Here is a 21674-nt window from a genome sequence, read left to right as displayed (position 1 = left end):
AAAACATCATACAGGAATTCAGTGGAATCAACTTATCTTTTCTCATTAACTTAATGTAAATATGTAATGTGTTTTATTAAGTTCAAGTTAATTTGACTTTCTGGTTTTTGTTTTCAGGCCACTTCAGAACCTATAAACATGACTTCAAGTCTTTGACTTGAAATCATGAGTTAACTGAATGCACTATGCCAGAGTTCACTCAACACATCAAATGAAATTTCTGAAGAAACGTGATCATTGTATTAACAGACTTCCCAGCAGTTATAAGTTTTAACTCTTCTGCTCAGAGAGACAGAACAAACTTAATTGAAAGCAGTTGCAACACTGTGCTAACCATGATGAAGGTTAGTATTAAAATCAGTCCTCCAGACACAAAGTGACTGTGAGCAGCCTCACGTGACATCTTTGTACCGACTCTGGGGCAAAGTGGTTCTGACAGACACAGATGCAGCTGTACAGTTTTCACATCAAATGAAGAACTAACCTGTTACAACTGAGAGAATGGAAATGGAAGCAGCTCTTACAGCAGTCTGTTGGTGGTTGGTTGATTAAACAGTTCAGTGAACTTGTTTTTACATTTTCAAAACTCATAAAATGACTTTGAACTAATTATTCAATCTGCAGATTCAGTTGGCTTCTTTAAGGCAGCAACTTGTGTTTTTAAGTTGAACCACCTTAAAATGATTTGCAGTGTAAAAACTCCATATAAGGCTGACTAGGGAGAGTTTGATTTACACAAATGTTGCCAAAGAGATAACTAATTTAGCAGCATCAGTGTAGTGGTATTAGGGCACCTGACACTGTTGGAAAATTTTAATACAGCCACCAACACATCATCATTAAGTCAATGAGAGTTTTTTTTTCCCCTGTGGAGATCTGTACATGACCTGTAGGACAGGTATCGACCACCTGTGAGTTTAATTCCTACGTGACAGAAAACCCCAAATATGAGAAAATCGGTAAAAGCCATTCATTCTATCAAATTGCTTGTATGTGCCAGTTCAAATCTGTTTGTATGGGCAGTTACTGTGTGAGGCCCAATGTTTTACATTCCTCTTTTACTCGTTCATTGGATGCAGTAGAAACCAGAGACTGAGTTTGGCATTAACAGGCTGGTTTTTCAAATGTCTGTTGGAGTTGCGACAGAACCAGTTCTGTTGAAGTGAAGCAGTCTTTAAGATTTTGATCAGAATCAGGTGATGTGATTGAACATAAAGTCCTAACATTGAAAACAGACAGGAGTTGTGCTGAAGAATCTGAGTATCTTGTTCTGCTCCACAGAGGAAGTGACACAAGCTGCAGGCTTGTCTGTCCTCAGATCTGCGCACATCTGTAGGAAAACAGGGTTGTTGCTGAAGCGTGAGCTGAGCTCAGTTTCCCAAGGCAACGCTGTCCACTCTGCAGGTCCAGGACGTCCCATTTACCAGGTTGTTGCAAACCTCTTGAAGGCTTTTTTTCCCCCCATGTGAAGGGTGGTGAGTGTGTGCTGATCCCTGCCTTGTAAGGACACGGTGTGTTCTCAGATCTGTTTGGAACACCTGTGGCCACACAATCAGTCATCATCCTCCGCTCCTCACTGGAGCGCTGAGCCTGGAGCATGGAGCCTCTCAGAGGACAAGACATGATTTATTTTAGACGTAAAGCCATGCTGTTGACACTTTTATTCTCTTTGTACATCACATGCTCATTTCTTCTTGTGTTTTTAAAGTAATTTGCTCTGATAGACTCAGAATAGACTCCTGATCATGTGAGACACTTCATGCTCACTGGCCCAAAGCTCGCTCAGTGTGGAACAAACACAACATGGACCTGGATCAGAATTCTCTGATATCCACAGAGAGCATTTTGATCCATGTTCTGACCCCACGACAGCATGACCCAGAGCTGTTGATTATACAATACATTATATATTGATGAATATATTGATTAGAAGCATTGTATAATCGGTGACTGTGCTGTGGGTGTTGTCTTGTATTTACAGTAGCAGCGTGATGCTACAGAGGTGCCTGGTTCACCAACCCCTGTTACAGTTTTTCAGTAAAAACAACTTAAGCTCAAAAATGTTTGTGACTGCGAGCCTTATTTATGTCCTTTAACTCACACTTCTGTTTATGTCTGTTTACTACAAACCTTCAACTCCACCATCCAGGTAAACATTCTCTTTTTACGTGATACCTGCAACAGATTCAAACCTTTAGTTTCATTTTGCCTGCACTTGACTATATTAGGATGCATGTAAAGCAGTGGTGGGAAGTAACTAACTACATTTATTAAACTACTGTACTTAAGTACACTTGTGAGATTACTTGCGTTTATGTTACTTCATGCCTCTGCTCCATTACATTTCAGTTGGGTTCAAAATACAGACCTTTTCACTGTATGACATCAATTTGACAGGTGTGATTACTCTTTACTTTCAGATTAAATTTAAGATTAAGTTTTTGCACTGAACTATATAAATGTTGTTCAGTTATTTCCCCGGTCACATTTCAGATGAGCTGAGATTTTGGTCACTGCTTCTCACATGATTTCATTTAAATAACTGACCCAAAGAGGGAAAATGATTTGATGATGAAGAAGAAGTCTGTGATGAGGTATCATGTAAATGATATGTAAGGTATTTGTTTGTCATGCTTATTATATAGATGTTTTGTAACAGATTCTACAGATAATTTGTTTTCAAGGTGGGCTCTTTTGTGTTTAGATTAATGGTAAAAATTGAATGAATCCACTTTAAAGTTGATTGGATTGAAGTTTTAATAAGACCCAGAGGTCCATTAGAAATGACCTGTTTGTTATTAATCAGTGGCAGGAGACAACGCACCGTCAGCAGCTATATTCATAGTTTCCTGTGAATCCCTTGTGCACGTGCAGCCATTTGAATCCAGCCTGTGAATGGCAGTCTCCACCACTGATAACACAGACTGCTTTATCAAGAGGTAACTGAGTGTGAACACATTTATGGATATATATATTTAAATGTGAACAGAAGTAAATGAGACGTACCACAACCCTTACCTGTGATGACAGCTGTTATAAAGTCGGACAGATGGACGACAGAGTGTCATTCAGTTCACACAGGTTTATTTCCACCAACAGTTAGAGGAAGCAAAGGGAGCTGTCTGGAGATCATCTGAAGAACAAAGAGGTGTCACAGAACTCTGTAGCCTTCATCTGGGTGGTGGCAATCATGACTTCTGGAGAGCAACATGTACATACAAGCTTTGGTTTTCTGCTAATTAGTGCCGGGTCACGATGAACTGTCTACAATGACTGTGTACCCAGTAACTTTATCATTAATATTCTCCCCAGAGATCGATCCAGTGTAGCACTGGTGTTTCCCTGCACTGAAAACACCAAACTCTGAGCACTGAGAAGATGTGGTGTACACAGCTGTTAACCTTCACACACACACAGTAAACAGGCCTGAATGTGTACCAACACATATGGTTTTTACAGTAGACATAGTTCAACAAATGACCATTTGTGAACTTTGTTTAGTCTCTGACATGTGATCTGGCCTTTAAAACAGTCTGCATGGAAGACTCCCTAAATCCTGTCTTCTCTTGTCTCACCCCAGTTTTGGAAGCTCACTAGTTTCCTTTGTTCTTGATGCAGGCAAAGTGTCTCTGTGACGACTTGCTTCCATTCCTAACAAGTCACTTGCACATATATTCAAAATACATTCTGACCACTACGGACTGGTTGTTAGACAGGTTAACAGTGTCCACATGTAAACACAAACACACACTTATACAGTGTACTAGGGATGCACCGATACCAGTATCGGGTATTGAGTCCGATACCCTGTCCGATACCCTGTTCCTGTACTCGTACTTGTACTCGTAAAAGTGTTCTGATACCACAGCCCGATACCACTTTACAGCAGCGTGACGTTCAGTTGGGCGGTCAGGTGCTAAATGAGAGCTAAGAGGAGCAATGTCGGCAGTGTGAAGGTATTTCAAAGTGGATGATGGTGACTAAAGTAAAGTAGACTACAAATTATGCTCTGATAAAACATCTAAAAAACCAACATGACGCCGAGTTCAAAGTGTTTGCTAATAATGGCAAACAGCAACAACCAACTTTGCAGCAAACTCTGGAGAAGAGGGAGAAGATGTTAAGAGACAACCCGCACGCAGTGAAAATAACAGAGGCTCTGACCCAGTACATTGCTCTTGATGACCAGCCATTGTCAGTTGTTGTTAATATGGGATTTAGACGTCTTCTCAGTGTACTGGAGCTGAGGTATGAGATCTCTACCCGACACCACATCACTGACACAGTGTTGCTAAAGCTACATGACTTTGTGAAGAGGCACATCCGCAGCCTGTTGCAGGACATTTCAGCCTCAGCTTCACCACTGATATTTGGACGAGCAGCGTTAGCCCGGTGTCCCTCATCAGTTTAACTGCACAGCAGATTGACGAGGATTTTAAGAGTCGTCCTGCATGCAAAACAATTTAGGGGTTCACATACCAGCCAAGCCATGGCAGGTGTGTTTGATGACATGCTTCAGACATGGGGGGGTCCCTAAAAGTTCTGTTCATGTTGTACGTGATAATGTGAAAAACATGATCAAAGCCATGAGTGATGCTGGACTCCTGAGCCTGCTGTGTGTTGCACACACCCTCCAGCTGGCTGTTAATGAGGGGCTTTTAGCACAGAGGAGCGTGGCTGATGCTGTGGCAGTCAGACGGAAAATAGTTGGACATTTTAAACATTCTGCCTTAGCCTACTCCTGCCTTGAAGACATTCTGTTTGTTAAAGAAAGATGCAGTTGAATGCTAAAATGTCAATAACAGTACTTTAACAGTACTTCTGTTTGAGTAAAATGTGTGGCAGTGCCATATATAATGGAATGTTCAAATGTCAGTCACAGCAATTTCTTACAGCCAGAGAATGAAACAATATCTGATGAAAATAAAACACGTTTTCAAGTAAATGTACGAAGTGTAATGGCATTAATAAGTACTCGTATTGGTACTCGGTATCGGCAAGTACTCAGATCCAAGTATCGGTATTGTATCGGTTTGGAAAAAAGTGGTATTGGAGCATCCCTACAATGTACTGCTGTAGTCAAATGTTACCGGGGCACAGGCCGGGGCCTCAAGCTTGTAGTAGCTGCTCATGACCAGCAGGGGGAGTGATTTGAACACTTTCTGGAAGTGGCTTCAGAGATAGCAGAATATTCCATCCATCCATATACTGCGTATCCATTAAGGATGCCTTGGGCACAAAAACCTAAAAAATAACATTCCTCCATATTCTATAGGATGAGTTCCTGGCTTGAATTAAAAAAGATAACTCATGATAACATAACATTATATAATACTCACATGGAACGTGAGTATTATATAAGAACTATGTCATGTTCATATATCATATGTAAAGAACAATTATGTGAGGATGTAGGAATGTTTTCATAGTATTCATCAACTTCCTTTCACATTCCCTCCTTTTTATCATTATCCCATCCTCCAATCCCATTAATTCGTCATTTACCATGAATTAAATATAGAACTCTTAACTCATTCAAATATTTTAAAAAGAAAAAACATTCATTTGTTTATTTTGTTGTTCCCACTCACTTTGTATGACAGAGAGTTGTTTGTTAAAGATAATGAGCTGCTGGTTTTTCATATTTTTTCATTTTTCTTTCAAAGCTGTTCTTGGTCAGAGAACCTGTGAGCAGAAGTTTAAAAGGTCAGAGCTCTTGACCTGCTGTTAGAGACTTGGAGGAAAACAAGAATTAGTTGCAGCTGCTGAAGTAGTCAGATCCTTTACTTTAACTGTCAAAATAATGTAGTGGGGTAAAATGTCCAAGTAAATGTAGTGAAGCAGACACGTTGAATAATATTAAATATTCAAATAAAGTACAAGTACCTCAAATTTGTATATTACAGTACTACTAGTAAATTCACTTTGTTACATTCACAGTATAAGATGGTACCCCACCTATAGGCTGCAGGGGAACTTCAACTGCTCCAACTATTGTATGTAATTGCCAAGTAACTCTCTCTCAGTCACTGATTCACTCGCTCACACACACACACACACACACACCCACCCCTCTCTCCGCAGCTGCCCGCAGGCAGCAGTGAAATGCGACCGGACCAGAGGACGACATGAACGGGCCTCAGCTTAGTGAACTCCCGGACGACTCGGAGCAGCTCGAGCCGTTTGTGAGCAGCCTGAGGCGGAGGGCGCTGCAGGCCAGCGAGCTGTCCGGCGTCCGCACCTTCTCCGACGGCTTTCTCATCAAGTTTCTGCGGGCCAGGGACTTCGACGTGGAGCTCTCTCTGAAGGTAGAACACCCCGAACTTCCTTCCAACAAGCTGAAGAGTACACGAATACAGAGTCAAGCTAATAGTGAGTGAGATATTCAAACCGTAACTTTATGTATGTGAGTGTTTTAGGTGACTGCACAGAGGAAGTGTTCAGAAATCCCTGTTGAAAGATTGTCGCACAGTTCTATTACTCTGTTTTCACAGAGCAGCAAACAGCAGTTAGGGTGCAGTTACTGACCTAACTTTAGCAACGTGTATGGTAAAGCTGTTACAGCATTGAAGCTTTATATACAGTAGCCTATTTCACACATTTGTTACAAGTGTAATACGTACGCTAAATGGCTCTGATGTATTTATACTTATAAACCTAAATCCACAATATTTTCCAATTTCCTTGATCAAAATGAAGTATTGTTATTTAGTTATTAGAATGATTATGTCAGAGCTCAGAAAGTAAGGCCAGGTCTCAGTTTCACCTCAGTCCCAAAGTCTGATCAGGTGGTGGACTGGTGGACTGATCAGGTGGTGGACTGTAACTAAGCACATCAAGTACTGTACAGATTTGAATTACATTTACCTTGCTTAGTTTTTCCATTTAAAGCCACATTACAGCTCAAGTTAAAGTGTATATGTATGACACTATATAAGGTAATAACATACATAACATAGCATACATGAACACCCATACACACAATTACACATTCACACATGCACAGAACTATTTAAAATTTCAGTTAAAACTAATCAAAAGCTAAATACAATTTCATACTGTAGGTGCATGAACACACCACATTTTGATTGCTCTCTGGAAGAAACTGCTGCCCTGTGACCTGATCCGTCAGTATCAGTATCAGTAATCAGTGCAATAGTCAACTAATGGAGTATTTTCATGCTGCTGTGTATCGACACTTTACTTAAAGGCAGAGTAACTCATCCTAGACAAAGACTTGATATCTGGACTCAGCGGCGAAACATACACCCCTCCCCTCAGAGCTCCCTCAGAAGCCTCCCCCAAACGTGCATCGCCATGGAAACCGACACCAACAATACCAACAACCAGCTGAGGGGGGGGGCGGATGGCAGAAGCGAGTGTGTCTGCTTTTTCATAGCTAAAGCAAAACATATGTAATATAAAACGTCTTCAAAAGAACAACGTACACAAAAACACAGCACCTGCAACACAACAGAGTAAAAACTAGCAAGAGTTTACATTGTTTTGACAGAACTACAGTGAGCAAAGACAGGTGTGTAGATTTGTATCCCTTGTAGCTAATAAGGGTGGTAACTTCTCCTGGCATAGCATTTCAAATTATACATCAGTCCCACTGGGCAGGGCTTCGTTTGTAAACCTTTAAGAACAAATATCACAATACAGGGCACTGACACAGCACTTCAGTTGTGTGTCATTAGCTGCAGTGAAGCTAACATGCAGAGCAGATGAGGCGTTTCTCAGAGCTAGCAGCTGTAGACAGCGATACTCACAACTCAGCTCCTAGTCTAACAAACATTACACCAACAACAAACAGGACAAAACAATACTGACCTACTGTCTCTGTCCATTATACCTTGTCCATTTCCTCTTAGGCTGTTCATCTCTGCTCTTTAGCATTAACATACACCAGTTAGTTAGCATCTTTCTCGCTCCCACTGCTCCCACGCTCAAACATCCTGTGCACTATCATGAGCGCCATGATTGGCTGGAATGGATCACACCGATCCACTCAAAGCGCTTCACACTACAGATCACATTCACCTCATTCACACACACATTCATACAGCACTTGTTTTATACATAAGTGCTTTTTAGCACATACACACACATTCACACACCGATGACACATCGGAGGCAAATTGGGGTTCAGTATCTTGCCCAAGGATACTTCGGCATGTGGACTGGAGGAGCCGGGAATTGAACCACCGATTGGTGGGCGACTGCTCTACCTCCTGAGCCGCAGCTGCTACTATGAGGAGATAGTCCCTGAATCTGAATAAACATGCATTAGATTGTAAACGGCTAACCCTACTTTTAAGTAGAGGATCTGGATACTTTGGATTGGTATTGATTATTTGTGAACAAAAAAAGAGAATGCTGCACAAATTGAACTAATGTACTGAAATCATGAAATGACATGCACTCAAACATGTAAGACTGTTTGTAAGACTGAATGTTGTTTGCTGCCTCCTTGCACTTTCATCTAATTTCACTTCGACTGACTGTGTTCAGTCATATAAAACAGAAAAACAGAGCAGTTGCTTCAGTACTTTTGTCCTCGTTGGCCAGTGGTTGATTGAGTTGTCTTAGTCGGCCAGGGGTGTGTTTATAGTATGACAACATTCCAATAAGGGTCTGTTGTGTCGGTGTCTGTTGTATTCAGGATTGAATGTGCAGATATGTTATCATACTCCAGACTATTGTTACTGTAACAATTGTAAAATCACAGTAGTAGTGTATCTGGGATTGTTATGTCTGTCAGTGAGGGTTGTAATCAGGTCTCATGAGCGTATTAAATGAGTGACTAACATATAGAATTGTCATTTTGGAGCCAGAGTTCAGCAGAAAGGTCGAGTTGTTTATTTTCATTTGAAAGCAGTAGGAGCTCAGCCAAGTGGGTCTAAGCTCTGCAGTTCTGATACACATACACTAACTGACTCTGACATTTACCACACAATATTATTTCCTGTTTGATCTCCAGCTGCAGGGAGATTTACTTTGAGGGTTTGGCTCAGATAACAGAGTTAAAGGGTATGAACTTTTGATCTGTGTCGACTCCTACAGTACATATCTTAATGCACTGATGTTTCAGCTACATGCACAGGTAATGGTAAGTACAGGTGACGCCCATCAATTCCCTGACATCTCTGGATATTGCATGTGTCCTTCCTGTGCAGCTCTTATTAAACTATCAGCGGTGGCGGAGGGAGAGTCCTGAGATCAGCGGCTGTCTGTCTCCCTCCTCTGTGCTCGGCCTCCTCAGCACTTCGTATCACGCCGTCCTCCCACAGCGGGACCACTCTGGCAGCAGGGTGCTTGTCTACAGGATTGGTCAGTATCTGTGTGTGTGGATGGTTATTGGAAATGTGCAAACAAGTGAAATCATTTGATAGAACTCTTCTAAAAAAAAGTACTGATGTAATACTGCATCAGACAGATGTTGCAATTTCTGTCTGTTTTTGTACTGTTGGTAAGCTTTTCCAGATGTAAACATCACAGAGCCATTGATAATGGCTTAAATTAAACATATCTGTACCACTAGACACAATCACTTAAAGTTATGATCTTTAAGATGTCAGTTCTGGCTGTTAATAATAATTACAGCTGCTCTCTAACAAACACATTGCATTTACTGTGGCTGCTTCACAATAAGTGCAACTCCAACTCCTGCTTCTGATGTGAAGCAGCAGCAGTTGGATGTTTTGTTTTCATGAGCAATAACTTAATACCCTGATACAACATGTACAGCAACTTCACCTCTGATGTAAAATGTATTCATATTTTCTCAATTTCCACTTTCCCTGAATCATTTTGGTTAAGTAATCATTTTCTACAAACTTGAGACATTCACAGCCTGGATTATTACATGGTATATTTTAGTGATAGACCGATATGGTTTTTTCAGGGCCAATATGGACTATTAGTAGTCAAGGAGGCCGATAACCGATATTTGGAGCCGATATTCATTTGCAGTAAAAGTGAAAATATTGGCTTCAAAAATTTGAAAAATACAAACTCCAACACTTTGTTTAAATGCCTTTAAGCATATGTTTATTAAACAGCTTTTCAGATTTTCTATATTTATATTACTTGTTAGCTTATATTTGCATATTCTATTTTATACTTAGTTAGTTATTTATTCTGTAATTGGCTTGCACTGGGACCAGTATCCTATTTCATTTCACCTCATGTTCACATGTGTTGCAATGACAATAAAGCTCCTTGAATCCTTGAAATCCTTGAATTTGCAACCTGTTAAAGTTTTTTTTTATCTTAGACAATAGACATCTTTGTTTTCAAATTCTAACAAAAAGTGCAGGCTTGCCCAACACCCGGTTGTCTGATGGTTAGATAGAGACCTGCAGAGGCCTACAAGCCACAGTGTTTCGCACCCACTGTGAAATTTGGTGGAGTATTGGTGATGATCTGGGGGTGCTTCAACAAGGCTGGAATTGGTCAGATTTGTCTTTGTGGAGGACACATGAATCAAGCCACGTACAAGAAAACTTGCTTCCTTCTGCTCTGACAATGTTCCCCAACTCTGAGGACTGGTTTTTCCAGCAGGACAATGCTTCATGCCACACAGCTTGGTCAGTCAAGGTGTGGATGAAGGACCACCAGATCAAGACCCTGTCATGGCCAGCACAATCTCCAGACCTGAACCCCATTGAAAACCTCTGGACAATGCTGGAGACAGAGTAGTGATTGCAGACGGAGAGGCGCGGCTGCATCAGAGCCAAAATAACCCAGTTTTAAATTGAAAAAAAGGCTGATACTGATATGCGTCAAAATGCCGAATATCAGCGCTGATAATCCCTAGTATATTTACATCAGAATCTCGATGAATTTTGACACAATCAATAATAATAATAATCAATAATCAATATAATAAAATACATCCAAATAAATTTCATGTACACTCGGTGTCTGAGCAGTGAGGCTGTGTTGTGACTGATGTGTACACAGCATCAATACAGGCTTTGTTTTTGTCCTGACATGCTGTGTGAGTTGTGGGACATAATACACACAGATGTGTTTGTGTAATTACACACAGAGTGCTCTCAGGTTTTTATGCACACATGTACCTTTGACTTCTTAAACTAAAGAGTCAGAGACTTTGACGTCGATCCAAGTCCTCCAATTTTTCATGCAGACAATGAACAGAACATTCACTTCCAAAACCAAAAAGAACTCCACCCACCTCAGTTCTTTTGGTGTTGTCACAGTGATGTCATTTTGGTGGAATAATGTCTTCTTCCTCTTCTTTGTGGTTTAACCTGGGGTTATTTATCTGACATATGGAGGCTTTGTCAGGTGACTAGATTAGTTAATCAAACCACTTAAGTACACTTTTAATTGTCTATCGGGAAAGCTGCTGCGTATTTCTTATGTGTTCTGAGCACACATTTAAGATTAAGTTTCAGATTCATGACATTCACATAAGCCAGTCAGATGCTTCCGTATAATTAAATTAAATATGCAAGTCAGATTGCTTTACTCAGTTGGGTTATTATTATGCTCTTTTTTCGCTTTCCCTACTTTTTATTTTAAATATTTTCTCTCTGTCTTTGAATGTACCATTACTCAGAATCCCTGCATGTGAAGGAACCCACATGATTGTGCCACTGAATGTGTTAACATGTTTGTGGCTACTGTCACTTCCTTCTAGTGCTTTACTTTACCAAGCCTGTTCAGTCAGTTTTAACGTGGAAACCAAATACCAGATGTTCATCTCACACAGTTTTGTTTTCATTCAGGTTTCCCACCAAAATGCAATTAGTGTAGCCTTAAATCTGCTAGAGTAACTTTTTATATATTTTCAATGGATCATAGTCGCATAGTCGCATCACAGCAAGAAGGTTCTGGGTTTGAACCCTGGTTCACCTGGGGCTTCTCTGTGTGGAGTTTGCATGTTCTCCCTGTGTCTGTGTGGGTTCTCTCCAGGTTCTCCAGCTTCCTCCCACAGTCCAACATGCAGGTTAACTGGTGACTCTAAACTGTCTGTAGGTGTGAATGTGAGTGTGAATGGTTGTTTGTCTCTATGTCAGAACTGTGGTAGACTGATGATTTGTCCATCAGTTGGGACTGCAGTCCATGTGAGTACAGTAACATCTGTCTGTCTGTCTGTCTGCAGGACAATGGAACCCAAAAGACTGGTCAGCCTTTCAGGTGTTCAGGATCAGCCTGATGACATCAGAGATTATCTCCATGGAGACACAGACCCAGAGACGGGGTCTGAAGGCCATATTTGACCTGCAGGGGTGGAGTTTAGGCCACGCCTGGCAAATTAACCCTTCCCTCGCCAGAAAGATATCCTCTGTTCTTTCGGTAGGCCTCAGATCATGGTTCTAACTCTTCACATGCTACGATCCTCCACTTCACATGGGTCATCATTCACAATAACATTTTTATTTCTATGAAGATGACATTTGTGAGGAGTCATTACTTTTCCCCAACCACTGAGTACTGTTTGATGGATGTGATATGACCATTATTAGTTGTTCCATTTTACAGATGTGTGTGTGTCTTTGTTTGTCAGGACTCTTTTCCACTGAAAGTTAGAGGAATTCATCTGGTCAACGAGCCAATGTTCTTCCGGCCGGTCTTTGCCATGATTCGTCCCTTCCTGCCAGATAAGATCAAGCAGAGGGTCAGTGCTGTGATTATACTCCACCACACAAACACCCATCTCTTTTCTCAGACTCTGGTCTTTTACACACAAATACAGAGTGGAAACTTATAAAAAACTAATTCCTTCCCTCCTCTGCAGATCCACATGCATGGTGCTGATTTCCACGACACTTTAAGTGACTTCTTCTCACCAGACATTCTTCCTCCAGAATATGGAGGAGAGGGGCCTGGAATAGAGGAGGTGTGTCAAGACTGGACCAATCAGCTGCTTCAGTCAGAGAAGCTCCTGCAGCAGATTGCTGCCCACCCAACTGCTGACGTTGCCAGTACTCCTGACAGCTCCTTGATTTCAGAGGAAGCACAGACTGAACAATTCTCACAGGGATGATGTTATGAATTTTGGCCTCTTGAAAGACATGTCCATGGGATGGACTTTGAGTTTACATAATGTTTGCTCATAAGCTGACTGTCCTAGTTACATTGCTCGTTGAAATCTGACCAAAGGGCGACATCCGAGTTTACCTCTGTACCACTACTATCTGTATCTCAAAAATGAAGCACGTTCCTGTAGTTGCTATTATAGATTGTCCACAGTGCAGGTACTTGCATCAGGGAACATATAGCACTTTTTTAGGGCAGAAAAGTGCTGGCAGGGTGCTGGGGAGTGCTACATGCTAGTGCTTCATCAAGTCTGATAACTGATAATATCTTGACAAAATATCACCACTAGCACCGCTCCTTTGCTTGTTATAATAATTTGTCTGACATGGTTTTTTCACCAGTCGGACCAACTAGAGGATGCTTGCCCTCATATTTTGTATGGATGAGTTGTTCAATCTGACAACAGTAGGGGACAACAGTATGCTGAATATCATCGACTATGTCTGCCACATCTGATTAGTTAGCTACAGTGACAACATCTATGCTTTTCTGAAACATTAGAGACTTTGAACTAGCCACACAAAAAGATGGTGAGCTCTGAAAACAGACAGTGGGTGCAGCACTTTTTCTCTTGTCTACTTCCAAGTCCTCCTCTGTGGAGTCATGATGTTTATCCTGCAAACATATAGGAAATATGGGATATAAACAGCAGTAGTTTTTCTTTATCTAAACATATGAGAGGAGCCACATAACACATGTTGAGAAAGGCTCTGTTCAAAGGCTGGATTTGTAGTTATTAGTGTTGTTAGTAGTGTTGATTTTAAAAGAGGTTTTCTTACACCTGAAACTCAACCCAGAACTTCTGGTGTCACCTCTCTTTCTCTCCCTTTACTCTTTCTTCAAGAGTGAAATGAGGAGGTTAACATCAGGTTCATGTCTGGGTGTTAGGTACTGAGTTTGAATCAGGATGTGGTTAGCCTAGCATTGCATAAGAAAATCAGAGGAAACAGCTAGCTTGACTTCGTGAGTTAAAAAAAACGACCAACACTTCTAAAGTTTATTGATTAATATGTTGTATCTCCTTTGTTTGACCTGTACATAAAAACATATATTTTGTATCTAGCAGCCCCATGCTATAACTATAGACACTGCACACTGAATGGGTGCCGTTTTACTTAAGGAATTAGTTCCCTTTTATGCTAAGCTAGTCGATCTGCTCATCTTACTCTAAAATAGAAAGCAAATAAGTGTATTGTTAAGTAATGTTGAACAGGTTTTTAATGTAATTAACACACTTTTAAATTTTACTAATCTGCTAGATGTAGTGTTAGCAACTCTTGTTTTGGAGTAGAGACTTGCTCTAAAGACAGAACAGTTTACTGTGTCACCTCCACATGGAAACAAACCTTCATTATTTTAGGTCTTTTACTTTTTCATGAATGTTGCTGTTAACCTGTTAATGTGTGGATGTCATATCAAGACACGTTTTTTCAGGGATCTCTCTAGTTGTTTTATAGTTAGACATAAATAGTTAACAGCCTATTCTCCAACGGACCTCAGGATTGTTAAAAGGAGATTTGTGTCGCAGCTGCAGGACAACAGCCTTTAACCAAGAGAGTGGCTTCAGTCCTCAGCTTCCCTTTTCCACCAACCTAGAACAGGTCTCATTGTGGTTTGTGCACATTCGAACCATTCTGATCATTCCCAGGTGGAACAAAAAAATATCAGGTTATTCTATTATATTCCTATTCTACAGGTTGGAAAGAGAGGGTGGAGAAGTCATACGAGAAACTGTAGGAAAAAAAGAGTGTGTTGTGATTTGCTGACAAATATCTGTAATTAGGCTACAACCCCTCAGAAGTAATCAACATGTCCATCATACAACATCCTTATTTAATGACACATCACTGATTACAGTGGTCTCTCTGGTTCGCTGGATAGCACTAAGAACCAGCCAAGAACCAGCATTTGGTGGAAAAGGGATATGCATGGCTGAGAACAGTTAAGACACCTGGGCCTTACCAGCTCTGAAGTTTGCCCTGCTTGAAACAAATGACTAACTTGCTGCTAAGTCCAGTGAACTCAATCTAATAACTACTGTGAGAGTTTGATGCTTTTAAAAAAAAGAAAAAAAGAAAAAAAAACTGGAGTCCAAACAGTTCCTCCAGCAGTTTGTTTTCATGTCATCATCGACATTTGCGCTGCAAACAATGAACACTGCCTCCCCTCCAAATCACCACTCCAACCAGACTTTCATTTTATCATCCAGCCAAATTAATCCATCCTGTCTTCTTTTTGTTCATGGTTGATCATTTAAATTTTACCTGTTCAGAAGAATACCATATCTAAAAATAATTTATATCATTTATTCCATGAAATGGTGATGTTTTTAATGACAAAATGAATACTTTAATTGAAGAGTAATTGAGTAATGTAATGTGTATTAAGAGTAGATGGTGATTCCTTGCACGTTTGGCCAGGATTGGATTATTATAATGCACATATGCCATATACCCAGGTATTATGACAATGTTAATTTGCTGTACTCATTATTTTTTTAACTGTAAAACTATAATAACAGAATATGATTTAATGGTATTTCTTTAAATGATATTGACTTCAAAGTTACATAAAGGTAAAGCAAACACACAAGTCAAAGTTATGATATTCTTATATGATGACATTTTTAACTTGTAACAGCCCATATGATGCTGTATACTGACTTGTTAGTTTTTTGGTTGGATTAATATTTGAAGCTAATAGGTGGACAGGCAGGATTTGTGCACATTAATGGGTCAGTGAAATAAATGTGCTGTTAATAAATTGTGTGTTGGAACATGTATGTGTATGTACAGGTTCTTTTTATACATATGTGTTTCAAACTCAGTACCTGGTACCTGGAGCATACTATATGAGGCCCTTGCATTTCAGCTTAACAGCACTGTGAATGCAGCAGCATATGAGTGACTCATTCAGAATCAAATGGGCATTTTTTCCACTGTGCCTCAGTCGAGAATTATCATTGGTCAATATAGATTTGAATGTAAATATGCATCATAGATATCCACTTGTCAAACCATTCAGATGAGTTAAGGTACCAGTATATTCTATTCAAGTGTTGATCATTGTGTCAATACAGCAACTGACAATGAAAAGTGATGAAGTTCAGTTCACTACTAAATCCAGCCTGTGAGGTCAAAACAAACATAGCTTCATACAGAGGCTTTTAAAACTGCACTCCTCTTCTATGACATATTTCACGTTAAAAAAAATCATCTTCTTCCCATGTGTGGCAGGTTTCTAGCTGCCTCCTGCTGTGCCATATGACCAAAACAATCAGATAAATAAGGGAAGAGAGTTGGACAATGTTCTCTGTGGGTTTGTCACTATGAAGGACACATTTCACTTTACATTAGGCAGCAGTGGCAGAGTGAGACAATTTTCATAGAGGTGGCCAGGTCGAGGCCAGTACACATTTCGGGGTGGCACAGGATTTTTTTTCTGCATGGTATGGCACTGTACAGAGGTTTATTGTGATGGTTACTTATGATCAGACAGTGTGTATCTAAAATAAGCCCCTGGTATAGATGTGCAGGCAGTAAGAGAGAAACTGAGCCATTTTATTTGTTTTCTATCATTGTTATTGTCATTTCTATTAATGATATTATTGGCTCTTTTCTGTACTTTTGTAGTTTGTACCTGAATCTCTGCTATTTTTAAGTTTGGTTCCTTCATTCCAGTTCTTTCTTTCATCTGAAAGTTTTAGCTTCACTGTTTACAGACCTCTCCAGAGGAAACTATAACTGGCTATGTGGTGCTGTATGAGGCGGGCCAGGCCACCCCACAGTGTGGAAAGTCAGTAAATATATACATTTATGATATGTTTATAATATACAATGCATATTATACAGTAAATTATGAAAATCCAACAATATAAAATAGGTAGAACCTGCTTTACAGCAGCTAGCTACAACATCAGAATGCAGCCTACATGTTACTGCAGCAATAATGATCCACTAGTATATAATAATGTAACATGGACACAGTTCAGTTTGGCTACATAGAACTTCTGCTGTTACAAGTACATTTTCTATAGTAACACTTACATACTTTCACTTAAGTAAGATTTTGAATGTAAACCTTTACATATAACAGATCATTTTAAACTATGATATTGCTGCTGTTATATAGGTTAAGTAAAGGATCTTTTCCACCACCAGCATTAAGTATCTTTAAAAAAATGTGGAAATGCAGGTTTAAAAGGCCTTTCAGTTTACTTTGATGACCCTTCATGTTTTCTGTCAGTCTAACTGTTCTTCCCTCTCTGTGTTTCTGTCTTTGTGCACTGTCACTGTCACAGACCTTTGATCAGGGTTAGCAGGTCAGTAAACATGTCTATCAGCCCCACTTAGTCTAGCAAATATTACCTGCTCTATATTACTCCTCTACAACACTGCAAAACCCAAATCCCTGGAGCAATCCATCTAAGTACAACCATAGTTCACCTTTAACTCTGTGTGTAAAGGTCTGTGTGTGTGTGTGTGTGTGTGTGTGTGTGTATATATATATATATATATATATATATATATACATATATGTGTGTGTGTGTGTGTGTGTGTGTGTGTGTGTGTGTGTGTATAAAATTTAAAGAAGGACAAGATGGCGGCCAACTCGTTTCTTTGCCACAAACAGAAGAAGTGAAATGCAAGGGCAGAGCTCAAGTACACCTCTGCAAAGCCAAATAACTCCCAACACTGGGCACCATTTAATTCAGAATGTATTAAAATAACACTTAGAGTGAAAATCAACTTGGAAATGTTTGATCCTGAAATTTCAGTGTTTTCATTTTTGCCGTTTATGTGTCCAAATTTAACCAGCAGTTTTTCAGAGTTAAATATGAATAAGCAGAAATTTAAAAACAGAAATTAAAATTGAATATTTTATTGAAACAAATTCAGATAAATGTGGGAGACACTGGAGCACCTGGAGAAAACCCATTTTGCCACAGCCTTGACCAAAGTCTAAACTGAAGGCTACGGAACCACAATAAAGCTGCGACTGAGGCTGCGGCGGCTGCTATACAAATTAAAATGAAGGTCTGATTATTTTCACATCTTCGGCTGTGTTCGGTTGCGTTGTCTCAGTTTTCTGCCATATTGGGTGATGTTTGTTTGATGTTTGGGTAATGTACAAGTACATTTTCTATAGTAACACTTACATACTTTCACTTAAGTAAGATTTTGAATGTAAACCTTTACATATAACAGATCATTTTAAACTATGATATTGCTGCTGTTATATAGGTTAAGTAAAGGATCTTTTTCCACCACCAGCATTAAGTATCTTTAAAAAAATGTGGAAATGCAGGTTTAAAAGGCCTTTCAGTTTACTTTGATGACCCTTCATGTTTTCTGTCAGTCTAACTGTTCTTCCCTCTCTGTGTTTCTGTCTTTGTGCACTGTCACTGTCACAGACCTTTGATCAGGGTTAGCAGGTCAGTAAACATGTCTATCAGCCCCACTTAGTCTAGCAAATATTACCTGCTCTATATTACTCCTCTACAACACTGCAAAACCCAAATCCCTGGAGCAATCCATCTAAGTACAACCATAGTTCACCTTTAACTCTGTGTGTAAAGGTCTGTGTGTGTGTGTGTGTGTGTGTATATATATATATATATATATATATATATATACTGTCTGTATCTCAGTTTTCTCAACAACTCACCCAATCAACTTTAAACTTGGCAGGTGTATTGCTGAGGACCTGAGGAAGTGTCGACTATGAAATTTGTTGAATGGTTGTCAAGGTGAAAAAAGTAGGTGTAAACAGGACTGAGATATCATAAAGAACTACACAGAGGAATTCAGAGAGAGAGAGAATCCAGAGAAGAACCAGTCACTTTCTTTTCCACCTTTTTTGAGTCTTGTAAAACTTGACAAACAATAATTTTGGAGAGCAGAAAAAAAACGTCAATTTTGTTCAACTTCCTCTAACTTCCGCCAACATGCGAGCCTTAATACTGGGTGCTGCACTGGTGCCTTTGGTAGCCATAACTGCTAGTCGCCTCATCAGATCTGGTCTGGGATTTAATAGTCACAGTTCATCCAACGATAACCCCACAAAACCTGTACTTCCAACCCCAAAAGACTTAAAGGCCAGAAACTTCAGTGAGGTCACGGAACTACATCAAGTTAGGCGTTCCACAGGCTTGGACTGTCTGAGTAATGAAACTCAAAAAAGATGGCGTCTCTGTCTGCAGCCCTGCTGTGACTCCCAGAAGTGATTCTGGAAGTGAGAGGCTTAAGGGTCCTCTTCTTGTTCTCTACGTGACTCTATCTTTCTGCAGTACCTCCCCTGAGAATGAGGGACCCAGAGAAACTATGTCTTCACCTAACCCAGAGACACCACAGACCGAGGGCCACGCATCAATTTTAACACAGCTCAGAGAAATAACTATTAATTATTTTGTCATTGCTCGAGCAAGACTCGCAGCTTTTTTGTCCATGGCCCGAGGAACAGTTGCATCTTATTTCAACATGGCTAGAGCAGAAATTGTGAATTTTTGGTCCACGATCATTGAAGAAACTGCATGTGTGTTTATCCAAGCTCAAACAATGACAGCATCTTTTTTTACCATGGTTAGATCAATAATAATAGCTGGTTGTTACAGGATCGCCGTAATTTTACTTGCCATAGCCCTAGCAAACATTAAAGTACTGACTTCATCAGAATTGGTCTTCGTTGAGGCTGCCTATCACGAGCCAACACCTAATTGTAGAGTTTTTGCTTTTCGTTTGACCATGGTTAAGAATCTTAATATAAGACCTGATAAACTGAGGCCTAATATTTTCCGCAGACTAGAGGGAAACAGCCACGGCAAAGTCTGCTTGAATATATCGGTAGTTGTATCATTAAGGCTCCTCACACACTATACATGTATGTTGCAGCTGCTTTTTCCAGGCTCAGAAGAAGCTTGTGCATTTTCTGGACAATAGCTGTTAACAGGCCCGCCACTGTTAGAAGCTAGAAACCAACCAACAACCTCTGAATCAAGAGTTTTCCCCAGATGATGTTTGCGCAAGCAGTGGCACTAACCAAAAAAAAAAAAAAAAAAAAAAAAGGTAGCATGGGTGGGTTTATTTCGGGTATTCCGGTTTCCTCCCACACTTCTAAACAGCCAATAATAAAATAAAATAAAATAAATTCACCTGAAAAAATTCAAGTAATGATTCAAATATATACTTATATACTGTATATATATGTATTCTTTAATGTATTAATGTATTCAATTTTGAATAAATTGTTTTGTTTTTCAGAGTTAGGTTTAGGTTTTGAAAAAGCACTCATCTGTAGGAAAAGCATTGTAGTGAAATAAGAGCCCAGAGTTGCTAAGTGCTGAAGAAAAGGAGAATTCATTGTGTTATGTTGCCTTGGTAGAAGTAATAGTTTGGTGAGGTAAGCTGTTGTTAATTAAACTTAACTCTTCCTGCAGGTGTTTCATATTTAAAGCCTTCTCTGTAAGGGATTATTCCCCCTGAACTGTTGGAAGGATTTTATTGAATAAAACCTCACTTTCTAAAAAATGGCAGGTACAGTCCTGGAATGTATGGAGTAAGGGTGCTATAAAATCTTACCAAATAAAAAAGGAAATTAATAAACGGAATAAAAAATTCCACAAGAGTTCTTTGAAAATCCACTGATATATTACAGGAGTCTGGGATAAGATCTTTTAGTTACCAGGCATTGATTGATTTATTAATGTCCAAATTTGACTTGTTTTACATTAATAGCAGATCAGTCACTGCGATCAGTATCTTTTCCATCCTGGCAACAAGTTTACCAGTCAATCCCTTTCTGTCACCTCTCTCGTCATCCTCTGGCCCCCCTTCCTCCCCCTAGTTTCTCTCCAGATCTCTTCAAGTTCAGGTTGATCAACTGCAAGCTCATCAACAGCACTTTCCTGCACAATAAAGAGGGCTGCCTGCTCAGTGACATCAATGATGAGAACAATGCCTACACGGTCTACTTTGTCAGTTTCCTGGGCACCTTGGCTGTGTTGCCAGGCAACATTGTCTCTGCGCTGCTCATGGACAAGATTGGACGGTTGAGGATGCTAGGTAATATGGGTGCAGGGTCACATCACTCACCATCATGTGAGTCAAAAGTGTGGAGGGATGAAAGACAATTAGGAAAACTGGGTGGTAAAATTTAAAGAAGATAAGAAATCAAATCGTAGGTAAGATGTTCAAGACAGTTGTCATTAATAAGCACACTAATACAGAGAGTAGATATAAACACACTAATACAGAGAATACACACACTGTAAGCACACTAATACAGAGAGTAGATATATCCACTGACTCAAAGTCAGTCTGCAGAACAATTTTGATAAGCTCCATATCTGCTGGTGAGACTTGAGGATGAACTAGAAAATGCATTTCCTGCAGAAAATGCATGTGAATGCTGAGAGCTGAATGGATCGCTGACACAATGCTTAAAATGGCTGAAATTATTGTTGAAATGTAGAAGAAAAACTTAAAGTTATAAGGCAAAAGTAATTGAAGTTTAAAATGGCTGAAATTAGCAGAGAGAAAGAGTAGATGCAGAAGCTTAAAGTTAAAACCAACAGCTTAAGCACTCATTTGAATAGCAAATTT

At 39.8% G+C, this 21674-nt stretch overlaps 1 protein-coding gene across 1 annotated transcript; it reads left to right on the top strand.

The window, feature by feature from the left end:
* Window positions 1–5950: 5950 nt before the first annotated feature.
* LOC108885347 (alpha-tocopherol transfer protein) lies at window positions 5951–15856 on the top strand. Its single transcript, XM_018679658.2, has 5 exons — window positions 5951–6308; window positions 9180–9333; window positions 12137–12330; window positions 12542–12652; window positions 12773–15856. The coding sequence occupies exons 1-5, from the start codon at window positions 6129–6131 to the stop codon at window positions 13019–13021; spliced, it is 888 nt and encodes a 295-aa protein (XP_018535174.1). The 5' UTR covers window positions 5951–6128; the 3' UTR covers window positions 13022–15856.
* The last annotated feature ends 5818 nt before the right edge of the window (window positions 15857–21674 follow it).

The sequence above is a fragment of the Lates calcarifer genome, linkage group LG4, assembly GCF_001640805.2.
Source record: "Lates calcarifer isolate ASB-BC8 linkage group LG4, TLL_Latcal_v3, whole genome shotgun sequence".
NCBI lineage: Eukaryota > Metazoa > Chordata > Actinopteri > Centropomidae > Lates > Lates calcarifer.
Note: the sequence above shows the minus strand (reverse complement) of the source record. Positions and strands in the feature narration are given on the sequence as shown.

Coding starts and splice junctions, on each gene's coding strand:
- LOC108885347 (XM_018679658.2), top strand. CDS start 6,129: ATGAACGGGCCTCAGCTTAGTGAACTCCCGGACGACTCGGAGCAGCTC. Junction 6,309..9,179: donor ACGTGGAGCTCTCTCTGAAG/GTAGAACACCCC, acceptor CTTCCTGTGCAG/CTCTTATTAAACTATCAGCG. Junction 12,331..12,541: donor AGATATCCTCTGTTCTTTCG/GTAGGCCTCAGA, acceptor TTTGTTTGTCAG/GACTCTTTTCCACTGAAAGT.